The 16,171-nt window shown below is 42.1% G+C and overlaps 1 protein-coding gene across 2 annotated transcripts in view; it reads left to right on the forward strand.

Annotated features, from left to right (window-relative positions):
• Positions 1-16,171, forward strand: part of MED14 (mediator complex subunit 14) — a 71,915-nt gene that overhangs the window by 53,564 nt on the left and 2,180 nt on the right. Inside the window, exons 22-30 of one of the 2 annotated variants that reach the window (XM_028113455.2) lie at positions 981-1,121; positions 2,674-2,785; positions 5,346-5,477; positions 7,531-7,713; positions 8,663-8,898; positions 10,883-11,062; positions 11,578-11,685; positions 13,541-13,666; positions 14,085-14,277. In XM_028113455.2, the coding sequence (XP_027969256.1) occupies positions 981-1,121; positions 2,674-2,785; positions 5,346-5,477; positions 7,531-7,713; positions 8,663-8,898; positions 10,883-11,062; positions 11,578-11,685; positions 13,541-13,666; positions 14,085-14,277 (1,411 nt within the window). The remainder of the gene's footprint in view (positions 1-980; positions 1,122-2,673; positions 2,786-5,345; positions 5,478-7,530; positions 7,714-8,662; positions 8,899-10,882; positions 11,063-11,577; positions 11,686-13,540; positions 13,667-14,084; positions 14,278-16,171) is intronic. The other variant, XM_028113456.2, reaches the window with a different exon arrangement.

A 16,171-nucleotide genomic window follows, 5' to 3' on the forward strand; every position in this document is an offset into this window, starting at 1 on the left:
CTAGTGCTGCCAGTTCCTACGTGTCTTGAGGATCTGGACGGAAATAGCTTTGCTTCTTGGCTTTCCCCAGTGCTAGCTTTAGGATACAACTTCCTCACATTGGATAGTTCACTTACCACTCAGCCATCTGCTCCGCAGCCTCCAGAATTCATTGCTATTTTTTTCTTCTCCCATTCTTTCTGTATTTGTAACTTACTGCTTTAAAAAAATTTTTTTAGGAGTTTCAGTGGGGTATTGGGGAAGGATAAAATGTGTGTTGTGAATCCATCATCTTTTATTAGAAATCAGGCAGTGTACTTTTAAAAGCTTTCTAGTGATCCTGGTAAGCTTTTGATCTCTGTTTTTGAGGATGGGGAAGGTGGAGAGTATTAAAAGGAAGAGAATGCTTGAGACACAAACTCTGGTAGCCTTGCTTAATTTTTGATGACCTATCCCATAAAACGAGATTGTCCCACTCTTGGTGGTTTAAGATTTCAGTCATGTAAGATAAAAAGAGGAAAGATGGCTTAGTTTCTGCATTCAGTTTTCCTCTGTCATATTTTCTAGCTTACAAAATGACTCTCACCCAATAGGAAATTTCCCAAGTCACTGAAATTACTTAGATGGCCAACATACAACTTTCCTTTTGTTTCCTGCATTTCTGGTTCAGAAGTTAATAAGAAAATACTTTGACCTGGTGTGAGGAGTACCAGGGTGTACTTCTCTCTTCAACTTTGTACTTGCACAATACTTCTTAATGGACAGGATTTTTAACTTAGATTTTGTTTCTGTTGTTGCAGTTAACCAGTTTCCTCAGTTTCCCCCCCTTCAAAATTATCCATATATCTTCCAGGTTGTCCTCATAATAGTGGCTGTGTACCAAACTTCTATTTTAGAGATGGGTATAGTATATTTGTTTTTCTTAAAATAGTCTAAATGATTAAAAATATCTTACTAAAGTTAAGTAAAATAATCTGAATTCTACCTGTTTCTATCCATAGACATTCCTGAATATGTTTGTTGATAGCAATCAGGATGCTCGAAGAAGGTCTGTAAACGAGGACGATAATCCCCCTTCTCCCATAGGAGGAGATATGATGGATTCTTTAATCTCACAGCTCCAGCCACCACCCCAGCAACAGGTGATGTCTTGCTGAAATTCCAAATGGTATCACGTTCGCGTCACTTAATGGGTTCTTCAGGTGTCTGAGTGTCTTTGTTGAAAGGCAAGGAGGTCCTTGGTGGGCCCAAGGTGTCCGAGAAGTCCATATGAAAAAATAGTGACAGGGAGAGAAGGAGGCTTCTAGTGATGGCAAGTAAACAGTACCAGAAGTAGCATTAACCTCAGACTTGTGCATTTAAAGTGATGTGGGGTGATTAGCCATGTGGATCACGAAAGAGGATGATATCCAAACGGCTGGTAAGCACAGAAAGGGTGTTCAACATCATGTGGCACCACAGAAATACAACTTAAAACCACAATGAGATAATACTCAAAACCCACAAAAAGGGCTTTAAGAAGAAAATTGCTCATTCTTGGCAACATTTGGTATTAGCGGCAGCTGAAACTCATTTACTACTGGAGGGTGCGTAAAACGGTATAACAACCATGCAGTGGTGTTTAGCAGTATTCCAGAGCACTAAATCTGAACATTAGGCATACCTGTGATTTAATAATTCTACTCTTAGGTATATGTACAACAGAACTGCATCCAAAAAACACAAGAATGTTCATAGGAACGTTATTTATGTAAAAAGTGTAAACTAACCCAAGTATCGAGCAACAGAATGAGTGAATAAACTGGGTCTATTCAGTATACAATAGAATACTTTACAGAAATGAAAAAACAAACTACTACATGGTGAATCTCACTGACGTGATGTTGAACAAAAGAAGCCAGACACTCAGAAGTACATTCAGTATTTATATGAAATATGAAAACTGGCAAAATCAAGCTTGAGTGACAGAGATCCGAATAGTGCTTACCTTTGGGGAAGTGATAAAGCCTTGGAAGGTGGCTGAGGGGCACTGGTAGTGTTCTTCAGGGTCTCGATCTCTGTGGTGGTGACATTTCTGAAAATTCATCAGACTGGACATTTTCTAAGATTTGTGTCCTTTACTATATGTGATTTGTACCTCAACTGAAAAACTAGGAAGGATTTCATTGTCCTAGGTTTTTCATTGCTGGAGATGAAGGTAAAGGTGAGGAGAGGTCAGGTTAAACGACTGTATTTTGTTGCCTTTAAAAACTCTGCCAAGTGTAAGATGCACTACTTTTTATGAATTGCCAGTTAAACTGTGCCATGCCAGGAATCGAAAGATACACCTTGACTTCAGAAATACTAAAGGGATGGGGAGAGAATCTTAGAATCCGGGAAATGGGAGAGAAACAATACAGATAAATCAGTGATATGGTAGATAAAATAAGCAAAAAACATCTTGAGGGTTAAAAGCAATGGTATTACAAGGTCAGGAGTGAGTTCTTGCTGTTTTTTAAACATTTTGAAAGTCGGGGAGTCTTTCAAAACTTGTGTATTTTGTACACATACAAAATGTGTATTTTGCACATTTTTGCATCTTGTGTTTCCTGTTGGTAACCAGTGAACTGTGTAAAGGTTAACTCTTCAGCTGTACGTACTATATACTATACGCGCGTGGCCCGTTTGACCAACATGTACTTTTTTTCTTTTCAGCCATTTCCCAAACAGCCGGGATCGTCAGGTGCTTATCCCCTTACTTCACCCCCTACATCTTACCACAGCACAGTTAATCAGTCTCCCTCTATGATGCACACACAGTCTCCAGGTAAGATGTTACTTACTCTTTTGTTGTATTCAACTCTGACATCCGGAACATACACGGACACACCCAAGCACCACACATGTAGCCCTTCCTTCAGAGACCACTCCCTTATCTGTGGCTAGGTATGTGCCATTCGTTCCTTATGGCAGGGTTGTGAAAGCTGCGTTCATGACTCGGGAACACGTTGAAAGGTTTGAATTAAGTGGAGGTTTTGTCACCCAGAGCCAGGCTCGTGGCACAGCTCCAAGGAGAGCTGATCACAACACGATCCTGCCCATCACCTGTTTCTGTAGTTTTGGGGGAACCCAGCCACACCCATTCATGCAGTGTCAGGGACTGCTCTCCTGCTAGGACGACCCCTTACAAAACAAGTTTGCCGAGCCCTGGTATATATAAAAGGTGCTCTGCCCCGCAGAGTGGGCCAGTGCAGAGCCTGCTTGTCCAAACAAAATGACTCTGTAGGCAGCCCCATGAAGTGCACTATAAAATTGCTTGAGGATGCCTAATTTTTACTTTTAACGAACAATTTGCTGGTATTGCTTAAGTTCTTGCCCGGGGCCAGATGCTCCATGGCGCTGGGGATGCAGCAGCAAGCCAGATACCAGTCCTGCTCTCAAGCGTATCGTCTAGCAAGGAAGATGGGTATCAGATTCCTTGGGTACATGACCCCTTACCTGCTCAGCAGAGATGGTGGAACCACAGATGAAGATTTGGAAGTTATTGTCATGTCACTGAAGGTCACTGAAGGCTGGGCTGGGTGGGTGAGCTCAGCCCCTGCGGAGTACCAGCAGCTGCTTCCCAGGTGTAGGAGCCTGAGAAGGAGCTGCTTAGGGAGCAAGGAGGAAAACAGGAAATGTGGGCCGAGAACCCAAGGGGCATGTGTCTCTAGGATATGAGTGAGGTTTTATGTAGAAGAAAGTAGAAATACTGATTTTGAAATAATTATAGTAGCAGACAGGTATATAGTGCTTGCTGTGTGCCAAGCCGTGTTCTGAGCACTTTATCCATTTAATCCCCACAGCAAACCCACAGCTGAATATCTAAACATGACACTCAAAGGTTTATCGAGTTGATGAACATACTGCATGTAAGGCACTGCATTAGGTATAGAATGTAGAGAATATGAAATTCTCTTAGATGGTAGTAGAGAATTTGAAACATGTGAATACTGAGGATAGTGATGGTAATGTAGCAAGTGTCTCTGTGTCGCATTTATTCATAGTTTGGGGAGCATGGTTCCCCCTTTCCTGATCCTCAATTGAAACTAGTCCTGTGGCTAAATCCCATCTTTAAGCTCACTGCTCTCCGTTTTTTAATATCTGCCATCTAGACCTCTCCCCTGAACTCGAGTCCTGTGTTTTCCAGATGTCTAGTCGGCATGCCCTTGTTAGATGGGTAGACAATGGCTGAGACTCAACTCCTAACACCTGCCCCCCCCCCCGCACCCTGCCCCCTGCCACCCCAACTCCGGAAACGGCAGCCCCTTCCTGCCTGCCGCTTGGCCAGAGCTGTTAGAGTCCTGCTGGACTCCTCTTTCTTTCACACCCACTTCAGTCAGTCCCAGATACTGTCCACTCTGTACTGAGAATTTATCCAGACTCTAACCCTCCTCAGCCTCCACCCTCACCCAAGCCATTAACCATCTCTCACTTGGATTATTACTGTTGCCTCTAACTGGTTTCCCTGCCCTTGCCCTATAGTCTGTTTTTTACACAACGGTTAGGGTGATCCTTCCAGAACACAGGCTAGTTTATGACTCCTTCACTCCAAACTTTGCAGTGGTTTCCCATCTCATTCAGGGTAAACCCTAAGTCCTTAGAGTGGCCTCCGAGTCCCCATGTGATCTGGATCCCCACCGCCACCTCTCTCTCCTCATCGCCTCCCACTTCCCCGTGGCTCCCACTGATCCAGCCACACTGGCCCCCTTCCCGTTATTTTTGCTGCTGCCTTTGGGGCCTTTGCATTAGCTCTTCTTTTGGCCTGGAATCTCTTACCCCCTGGGTATCTTCACGCCTTACCCTTCACTTACCCATATGCCCCCTTCTTAGAGCGGTCTTCTGGGGTTGCCTTACAGAAAGAACGGCACCCACCTCTGCCATTACATGATATTGCCCCCTTTCCTTGCCCTGGTTTTCTCCATAGCACTTATCACTACCTGACATACATTTGTTGTCTTTCTCATTCTACTAGAATAGAAACCTCCGCAAGGGCAGGAATTTTTGTCTCTTGTCAACTGCTGCATCCCCAGTGCCTACAGCATTGCTTGGCATGAAATTAACATTCATGCCCACTTGCTGAAAGAGTGAATGAGCGAACACAAAAGTACACTGGATTTTTTTTTTTTTTTTTTTTAAACTCAGGTCAATATAAGAGCTAGAAGTTGGGCCCCATGGAATTGATCTCTCTCTCTTTTTCAGTAACAAAATCATTTCAGATTTTCTCTGTGCTATTTAAGGGAGCTTTACTACTTATTTAATCTGTAGAGAGAGTCTTAACTTGAGGTTCTTGGCCAGGACATGCTATGTGTCCTGCAAGATCATCTGTAATTATTTTCCTTTATTAGGAAATCTGCATGCTGCCAGCTCCCCCAGTGGGGCTCTGAGGGCCCCTTCACCAGCGTCATTTGTTCCAACTCCTCCCCCATCCTCGCATGGAATCTCAATAGGACCAGGGGCCAGTTTTGCTAGTCCACATGGTGAGTCCATACATGGAAACCGCGATAGCATAAGAATTTGATGTGGAAGTAGTTTTCTGGTAAATAAATTCTTTTCGTATTGCAAAATTAGCACTTTGTTCATTGGGGAACTCGCCAAAGAAAATGAATTTGTCCTCATCCCACCACGCAGAGATCTACCAGTTAGTCCGTCTGCTTTGGACTCTCTCCCCCTCCCCCCTCGCTTCTGCCTTGCTCTTCCCATCACGCACGCCCTGCTCGCCTGCCTGCTCGCCTCTCTGTTGCTCTCCACCTGTCTGCTTGTCTCTCCTCTCAAACACCTCCCCCCACAATTGGGACTGTACCATATGTAGTTTTGAGACTTGAATTTTTTAGCTTTTTAACTCAAAAATTTTATTTTGAATTGGTTCAACTGAAGAATAGAAGAGATAGCCAGGGGAGTGTTTTGATGCCACCAACCACCCAATTCCTCTTCCCAGAGGCATTCAGTCTTGTTAATTTCTTATGTGTCCTTGCAGAGATGTTGTCTGCATACACAAGCAGATGCCTGTAAGTGTTCTCACTCCTTTTACACATACTTCAGTGCCTTACTTTTTTCATCTATTTTTCCTGAATGCCGTGCCAAATCACAACATAAAGGACTTCCTCAGTTTTTACAGCTGTGTAGCGTCTGTGGTTTTGTGTATTATTAATATTTGTAGGGACATTTCTATCAGTAAAAACTCTACATCGTCATACTAAATGGCTTCATAGTATTCCCTTGTCTTGACATAACATAATTTAACTGCCCTTCTATTATATGTTTAGAATGTTTCCATTTTTTTTGTTTTAACGACTGAAGATGGTATCATCTCTGCTCACATGATTATTCCCTTAGGTAAGTTCCTAGACATGGAATTGCTGTCTCAAAGGGTTTGAGAAATTCTAAAGCTTTCGAAACATATTGCAAATTGCTCACCTGAAAGGCTGTACCAATTTCCTCTAGCATCGAACAAGAATGTCTGTTTTCCTGCGTCATTGCCAACATAGGGTATTACGACTTTCAGAAAACTTGGTCATTTTGATAGGTGAAAAATGGTATCTTTTTGTTTAATGTGCATTTCTTTGATTATTAATGAAGTTAAACCTTTTTTCTCTCATGGGTCTTTGGTATTTCTTATTTTATGCCTGCCTATGTGTTCCTGTGTTTTTTCTTACCAATTTATAAGACTTTTAAGTTAGGATCATTTACTCTCTGATATATGGTAAAAATATTTTCTCAGTATCCTTTGGTTACAGAGGCGTATAAATAATACGTTAAGGGTAACTGCGGAATGACATTTAAATATCAAATTGTTCAGGAAGTTGCTGCTTTTTTTTTTTTTTTTAAGATTTTATTTGTTTGACATAGACACAGTGAGAGAAGGAACACAAGCAGGGCGAGTGGGAGAGGGAGAAGCAGACTTCCCGCAGAGCAGGGAGCCTGATGTAGGGCTCGATCCCAGGACCCTGGGATCATGACTTGAGCTGAAGGCAGACACTTAACGAATTAGCCACCCAGGCGCCCCTGGAAGCTGCTGCTTTCAAAACTTGATTCTTGGTTCATTTCTCAGTCAGTGTAGCCTTTACTAAAGAAAGAAGAGGGAAAATTTCCCTCTCCTCAACCTTGAGTAGAATGAAAAACATAATTTGTCAGGGTTACTTGAAAAATACAAGATTTCTGCCCTGAAATGAGCTTTGAGATTTTTTTGCTTAACATTTTCAAAGACGTTTGCAAATGGGTTTTGAAAATAGTAGGTTGTTGCATAGTGTAAAGTAGATTGTTAATACATTGCACATGTTGAAGCTTGTGTGAAGGTAAATTTTATCCTTTCTCATTCTGTATTTTTCTAATTTTGTATCACGTTAAAAAGTAGGTAAACTATACAAAAGAGACATTCAGATGTGCCATATGAAGAAGCATCATACTTGAGTGAAATAGCGAAAAGAAAAATAAAATGATCGCCTTGTAAAGTGTCGGGCATTTCAGCACTATCAAGTACTTTTCAGTTATTAAAATACAGGTTTTGAAAACTATCTGTTCACTTGTTTACAGGAACCCTGGACCCTAGTTCTCCGTACACTATGGTGTCACCAAGTGGACGAGCCGGGAACTGGCCAGGGTCTCCTCAAGTGTCCGGCCCCTCACCAGCAACACGCATGCCTGGAATGTCACCAGCCAATCCATCACTACATTCTCCAGTTCCAGATGCTTCTCATTCCCCTCGAGCTGGAACAAGTGAGCGTCATCACCATTTTTGTGTTGGTTTTAGTCTAACCTCCAGATGACCTGTTTTTTTTTTCCATCCTCACATTTGAAGTTGTGACCTACTTGTTAAATGGGGATCCTTAAGAACTTAAACTTTAATCCATTTAGTAAATTGGTTAATGATAGTTAATTTGCACAGTTAAAGCAAAATGTAAGAAAGGGAAATGTCTCCTCCAGAAGTCTTGTGAGGTGAGCCCCAGTACCTTTGTTATGTGTACTAACTTAGCTGCAAAACTAGACCTTGAGGGACACCTAAAGTTAACTGACAAAGTTGTACAAATTAACACAGAACAGAATTGTGCACATATGTTAGTTAGCTTTGCCAGGTAACGTTTAATGACTTAGAAGAGCAATCTTATTATTAGCTCACCATTCTATAGGACGGCGATTTGGGCTAAGCCAAGCTGGGTGATTTTTCTAGGCTCTGCTTTGCTCACTCATGTGTCTGTGGTCAGCTCCTGTGTGCGCTGGAGCCTGGCTGGTCTAAAATGGCCCCAGCCGGTGTGGCTTCCTCTGCTCCATGTGGTCTCATACTTGATCACAGGCTTGATCACCTGGTGGCTGGATGGGGTTTCAGGAACATGAGTGAAATCCTAAGTTTGCAGCCGATACCACGTCCCTTCCACTGCATTCTTTAAGTCACAGCAAGTCACAGGGCCAGCCCAGATCCCAGGAAGAGAAATAGACTTGTCCCTCTATAAGGGCTTGCTCCAAAGTCACTTTGTAAGGAACCTAGCTACAGGGAGAAGAACCCTGGCCATTTTGCTAACAGGAAGCTAACATATGCTTGTTATGCCACAAGGAGTAACGAAAACAGTATGGATTGCTTTAGAATATCAAAGATTTATAATAAAAGCAAAACAGGACAGTGGGACCGTGTGTATTTGTGACTGAAATGACATGTTTTCCTTCCCAAAAGGTTCCCAAACTTTGCCAACAAACATGCCTCCACCTCGTAAACTACCTCAGCGCTCCTGGGCAGCCTCCATACCTACCATCCTCACTCACAGTGCCTTGAACATTTTACTGCTGCCCTCTCCAACACCAGGCCTTGTGCCTGGCCTGGCAGGTAGTTATCTTTGTTCTCCGCTTGAGAGATTCCTTGGATCGGTCATCATGAGACGGCACCTTCAAAGAATTATTCAACAAGAAACGGTATGGGTACCTAGTGAACTCCTCAGTGGTGGTTGTTGAAGGCGGGTGCTGATAAGTTGCCCCACAGAACAGCATCTGAACTAAAATGATGTTCCCTCACTTCCTTTAACTAGCTCGCTGGAACTGTGCTTTCAACCCTGCTCTGGCATTAAAAACGGACTCCACTGTTTTCTTTTCCATTCTTAGGTTAACATGTTCCTGCGTTTTATGGTTTGCTGTGCTATGGCTAAGGGGCCCAGAGATAGGTCCCACAGGGTCCCCACAGTGCCATGGGACAAATGCTCCCAGGATCTGCCTTTGCAGAGAGTAGCGTACAAGCAACTATGGGCCTTCTGGAATCCCCTTGCAGGCAGGCTGACTTTGAATCGGATTCTCCATTGAAATAAAATTATTTATGATCACAAGGTTGAAAACTCTTTAAATTCATGAACAACTGAACTGATTTAGAAAAAGTCAGAAAAAGACTTGTGTCCTGTGGTGATACCCTCAGGAGATAGTTCAGAGTTGATAGCCCCAGCTCCAGAGTCCGACTCTGTGGGTTTGTACCCAGACCATGCTACCAGCTAGTACAAGCTTAGGCAAATCCCTTTACCTTTTTGATAATGGTAGATAGTAGTATTTACCTAACTCATAACAATTGTGGGAATTCGAGATACTTCATATAAAGCCCTTAGCATAATGTCTTGGTATTATTCAGTACCTGTTAGTTATTTATAACTCTTGATATATGTATGTGTTAATGAGGTAGAATGGTGAATGTTTGAAATATCTACTCCATGGACGGCACCAAGCTATTTTGCAACCTTTATATTCAGATTTGAAAATAATAGAGGTTTTAACATAAGTTGAATAAATTAGCATTTTATAAAATGATTATTATGAGACCTGTGATCTACCCTCCCTCTGCCACTTACAAGCCATGTAAGTTTTCAGCTCTTTGAACCTCATTTTGTTCATCTGCATAATCAGTATGTTACGATAGAGCGCAGGGGTCGATAACTACTGGCCCTGTGGTGGGGGGTGGGGAGGGCAAGTCCTACGCACCACTTGTTTGTAAATAAAGTTTTACTGGAACGTAGTCACACCCATTAATTTATGTATTGTCGATGGCAGCTTTCAACATCGATGGCATCATTGAGTAGTTGCGACAGAGACCGTGTAGCCTAAAATATTTATTCTCCATTACTTTACAGAAAAATTTACCAACCCCTGGGCCAGTGTAAGGTCCCAATCCAGATCCAACATTTTGTAATGGTACTCTTTATTCTTTTCTTCTACTGTGCCCTTTTTTAAAAACTTCTTGTGGAAAATTTTAATCATATATAAAAGTTGAGAGTATAAATAGTATAAGAGGGTATAATGAACTTCTGTGTTCTCATCACCTACCTTCCAGCAGTGAACCCCTGTCAGTCATGTTTATTCTATAGCTCCTTCCCCAGGTGGTTTGACAGCAAATCCCAGACATCGTTTCATCCATGAAGACAATTTCTTTATCATCAGATAGCTAGTTGGTGTCCAGATTTCCCAAGTTGTCACGGTTTTTACAGTCTAAAGCAGAACCCAGACAAGCCTTTAAGTCCCTTTTATTGTTGAAGCAACTATATCCGTTGTCTTGTCGAGTTTCTCACAGTCTGGATTTTGCTGATTGCGTCCCTTTGGAATTATTTAACATGTTCTTGTGACCCCCACATTTCTATAATATTGATCCACCCTGCAGATCTAACTACCGAATTCCAGCTCAAGTTTGTTGTTACTTTACGAGAATATTCCATAGGTTGTGTTCTCTTCTTCCATTGAGAGGCACCTAATGTATAGTTCCTTCTTTGGGATGTTAGCAGTTCATGGTGCTCAGTGCCTAGATATTTTTGTTTGGGAACAGGTATCACCTTTTAGTGGTTTTCCCTCTGAAACAGTTCTCTGAGCAACATTTCCATTTCCTCTTTGTCTTACTTGTCTAACTTGATGCATCCTTCATGTTTTGCAGCTGCAGCTGATAAATTCCAACGAACCTGGAGTGATCATGTTTAAAACTGATGCCCTGAAATGCAGAGTAGCCCTTAGTCCCAAAACCAACCAAACACTTCAGCTAAAAGTGACACCTGAAAATGCAGGACAGTGGAAACCCGATGAACTTCAAGTTTTGGAGAAATTCTTTGAAACAAGGGTATGTGTTTCTTAGTGCATAGTTTTAATACAGGCATGCCTCGTTTTATTGCTTCACAGATACTGTATTTTTTTACAAACTGAAGGTTTGTGGCAACCATGCATGGAGCGAGTCTGGCAGGGCCGTTTTCCCACCAGCATTTTCTCACTTCATGTCTCCTTGTCATATTTTGGTACTTCCCACAATATTTCAAACTTTTTCGTTATTACGGTGCTCCATGATTGTGACTAAAAGCTCAGGTGGTGGTTAGCATTTTTTAGCAATAAAGTATTCTTTAAGATAGATACATTTTTTTAGGCATAATACCATTGCACACTTACTAGACTACAGTGTGGTGTAAATAAACATAACTTTTATATGTACTGGGGAGTGGGGAGCCAGAAAACTTCATGCGATATTTGCTTCATTGCGGTGGGCTGGAACTGAACTCCCATCTCCAAGGTATGCCTATACAGTCAACAAAAGAGAAGAGTCAAAGTAGAATGCGGAGTAACTTGCTTTATTCATCCCCGTAGGTTGCAGGACCGCCGTTTAAAGCCAATACTTTAATAGCCTTCACCAAGCTGTTAGGAGCTCCTACACACATCCTCAGGGACTGTGTGCATATTATGAAGCTAGAGCTGGTAAGTTACAGTGAAATGCATACTTCTGTATATAGCAAGGTCTCTGAAGAGGTTGGAGTTGGTGGGAGCAGTATTTATTGGTTTTCACCTATTTATGCACTTCCGTTTTTCTCTTACACTCTTCTTATTTTTTAAGATTTTATTTATCTTTGAATAGGTAACACAGTCCTCCTGTATCTTTTGACTTGAGATCAAGATGTGATACAGGGGGAAATTTCCCATCTATCCCTGTCCAGCTGCCTAGTTTCCCTCCCCTACAGGCAACCCGAGTTACCAGTGGCTTACCTCTTACAAAAGCAAATACATTTAATTCACTCTTCCTGCTCCTGGATACTGAAATGATGCTCCCATGGCTTCTTTTAATACTGTTATGGATTCATTTTTTAAATTACTTATTTAAATTTTTGATCCACTTAAAATATACCTTGGTGTCAAATGTGAGGTGTGGATCTAGCTTTTTCACATGCCCCCCAATTGGCCTAATGTCATTTATCAAAAAAATCCGTCCTCCCAGGGGAGGTGAATTCCTCCTCTTTCCTGTGAAAGTATACAGTATGGAATCCAGGTGGTGGCTGATCATATTTTTCCAAGCTTACAGGACTTGGGTTCAAATGTTTTTAGTATTGTTTGGGGTAATTCAAAATACCTCACCCCTTTTTCCAGTCGGTGTTTTACTGTTAATACCGGGGATGGCAGTGTTCCTTTGCTAATAGTCTCAACATTTGGCTTCTTTCTGCTCTGGTAGCCTAGAGGAAACAGTACTTATAGTAAAAAGATATCCATTTGAGTTTTTGAAGGAGTAAGTATTCATGTGGCTAAAAAAAAGCACCAGTTGGGGGGCGCCTGGGTGGCTCAGTCGGTTAAATGGCTGGCTCTTGATTTCGGCTCAGGCCACCATCTCAGGGTCCTGGGATCGAGCCCTGTGTTGGGCTCTGCACTCAACAGGGAGTCTGCTTCGGGATTCTCTCTCTGCCCTTCCCCCTGCTCGCGTGCACTCTTTCTCTAAACTAAATAAATACATCTTTTAAAAACAAAACAAAATACCAGAGAATACAGTTTGAAATTATTAACATAGTTTGACAAGTATGTTTTAGGGAAGGAGCTGGGAGTGAGGCTGGGAAGTCTAGGTTGGCACCAGTTAAGAAGGGCCTTGAATGCCAGGTCTTGGTCCTGGCGGGGTAAGGGAAGGGAACAGCATGTGTCACTGCACATCACTAAACATTTGTGAGCTCGATTAGAACTGTGCTCGAGGACATTCTCCTGGCAGTGGTAGATGGAGGAACCGGGAGAGGCAGCCACTGGAAGAGACTGTTAGGGGCCACAAGAGAAGTCATGAATCCTGGAGCTTGGTGGCATCTGTGAAAATAGAGAGGTGGGAACAGATGTCAGAGACAGCAGGGAAGCAGAATCCATAGGCCTTGGGAATTAATGGAGTGGGAGGGAAGGAAAGGGGAACATGTCACATAGGTCTGGAGTGGACTTTTCATGTAGGAACGTCATGTATGCACTTTCTTTGAGATAATGCAGGCTGTCATCTTTATGTTCTGTTAATAATGGATTGTATAGGGACACCTGGGTGGCTCAGTTGGTTAAGCAGCTGCCTTCAGCTCACGTCATGATCCCAGGGTCCTGGGATCGAGTCCCACCTTGGGCTCCCCGCCCAGCAGGGAGCCTGCTTCTCCCTCTGCCTGCCAGTCCTCCTGCTTGTGCTCTCTGTCTCTCTCTGACAAATAAATAAAATCTTAGAAAAAAATAATAGATTGTATAAAATAAGATTTTGACCTTTCAGAATCTACTCCTCTACTAGAATGTAATTTTAAATGTTTATATCACTTTATCATGATTTCACGAACAGTTTCCTGACCAGGCAACACAGCTAAAATGGAATGTCCAGTTTTGCCTGACGATCCCTCCCAGCGCACCGCCGATTGCACCCCCGGGAACACCTGCTGTGGTGCTGAAATCCAAAATGCTATTTTTTGTAAGTACCACCCAGCGCGCGTGCACGTGTGGGGCGGGGTGTGCGTGCGCGCATGCACACGCTTGCACAAGGCCCCTGAGGAAAAAGCATGCAAGGATAATAGAACAACTTTTGGATTACTACAGAGTTAACCGTCACTGCCAGACACAGGTTCAGATTCCTTAATTGTCAGTTTAGACGTGATGTATTCCCGGTTCCTTTAGTAATAACAGAAATGTATTGAACTAGATAATTGTGTGGCACGGTTGCATCGTTAACCATAATGTTCAGTTGTCACTTTTCTTGTCATCTCTAGTTTTCTTATGCCCGAGGTATCTTAATCTGATAGAGTAAATAATAGTACCTTTGATAAATGTAGGCAAATGTTTTATTTTCTTATTACGTTTTTATTCTCTTTGTATGTGTTGTGTGTCTTCAGCTTCAACTAACTCAGAAAACATCGGTCCCTCCCCAAGAACCTGTTAGTATTATAGTTCCAATCATTTATGACATGGCTTCAGGTACAACCCAACAGGCAGACATTCCCAGACAGCAGAACTCTTCTGTTGCTGCTCCCATGATGGTCAGCAACATTCTGAAGAGGTTTGCAGAGATGAACCCACCACGACAAGGTACATGACCAGTAGATAATATTTTATTGCGTATATGTTATAAAAGTTCTTTTGAGAGATTCCTCCTTCTTCCCTCTGCTCCCTCCTTACCCCGCCCCCCCCCCCGTCCTAGTAACAGAGCGCTGATTGCTGTGGCCCTCTTAATGTCTGCCTGTCGCTTTCTTCCTTTCTCACTGGTTCTTCATTTTTGTCCATGTCTCTGCTGCCTGGACCTCATTTTTGTTAGTGATTTACTATTGGGACTGACCCAGTTGCTAATGCCAGAAGCTTGTATTTCTAGCACACATTGCCACAGAGCCGTAGGTTAGGATGATAGACTTTTTCATGGCTGTGAATTCCTGCCCTACCATCGATACCTGCCACTCTGTACATCACCAGTTGAAATGCATGTCGGTTTCTCATATTTCATGGTTCAATCATGAATAGAATATTATCATTCAAAGTTCTGTATCTTCTAAATGTTTTGTGAAGAATAAAAGCTGATACAAATGGCATCACTGCTTTTTGGGCTTCTTATATAAGTGTCAGGCGGGTGCAAGTGAACCTTTTCACCAAGTGCACAATGAAGCTCTCAAACAACATTTTCGAGGAACTCTGAATGTTTCTGGCAGGTAAACCAGGTCCCTTCCATACTGTGGTAGCCTACACGGAACACACAACTCCTGGCAGTTTTGAATGTTTTGTCACAAAACCTAAAGCTCAGCAAAGAGAACTTTTCTTGCATTTTGCTTGTTGCTAATTTTAAGGAAATTAAATTTAAATTAAAATTTGCTTATTTCTACTATTAAGGAAGTCCTCTATAGCTTTCTGCTTAGAGTAGTGTAACAGAATTATGTTTTTAAATGAGGGAAAGTTGTTCTCTGAAACATTTTTTAGGTACCACAGTGTTAAAATTTTACTAGAAACAGGAATCATGGGAGAAATTATATTTCTCACTGTTTATTTCTCCATATTGTATATACATAGGCAAGTTTTCACTCACATAGAGTTTACAAGGAATGCACCGGGCAGTAGAGAAGGGTACGCTTCTTTTGTTGTAAGACTTCTTCCACTTCTTACAGTTTTCTGCTTTCATCCTTTGACTTATCTCTTCTTTCAGCTAAAAATAGGTCCTTCAGAATCGAAGTTTAAAGCTAAAATAATTTTCAAAGTAGCAGTCCAGTAGAACTTTGATGATAAGACCATTCCTTCACAAGCAGATGATTATCATTATGTCTTGTGGAATTTACAATTAAAAGGAAAGAATGTTTTGATCCTCTTGGGATCAAACACGTTTTTCTATCTGTCAGTAATCAAAATGTGTTTTTAAAAAGGAAAAAGAAGGATATAACTTTTCCTTTTATTTGAGAAATTGTTGGGATGTTTTCGGAGTGTTTTTCTTTTTCTTTCCTTTTTTTAGTCTTTTTTTTTTTTTTATGTCTACCTTAGACTGGGCAAACCTGGGGTTTCATTTTTTTTTTTCTGTACTGGTTGGAGGGAAGCTTGCAGTAGCTTGCACAGGGTCACTGCACATCCCGCCCTTGGCCAGAAGGCCATTCTTCCCTCAAGGCCTCCCGTTCTCTCATTCGCGGCCACCGTAGCATTAGGCCACGTACCAGGAAAGGGACCCAGCTTTTGATTTATATTATTTACAGCTGGTTTGGGTTTATTATATTTAAGTCTGTGTAATGTTCACAAGAAGTACGAGGCAGGGTCTCTGGGTTCTTTGAGCAAGGGGGAAATTGAAAGGATGAGTCATTAGCCCCCACCCCCAAACAAGTCTTGTTTTTGGATTGTCGGTGTGCCATACTTCACCGCCCCCCGCCCCGAACCCATCACTTCCTCCCCTCCCAGTGAAGTGCTTTTAAGAAAAGTCACTCTCTTTTTATTAATTGATATTCATGTTGAACTCGAG

The sequence above is a fragment of the Eumetopias jubatus genome, unplaced genomic scaffold, assembly GCF_037043125.1.
Source record: "Eumetopias jubatus isolate StellerSeaLion01/CBP00866 unplaced genomic scaffold, mEumJub1_p1.0 scaffold_11, whole genome shotgun sequence".
Classification (NCBI taxonomy): Eukaryota; Metazoa; Chordata; class Mammalia; order Carnivora; family Otariidae; genus Eumetopias; species Eumetopias jubatus.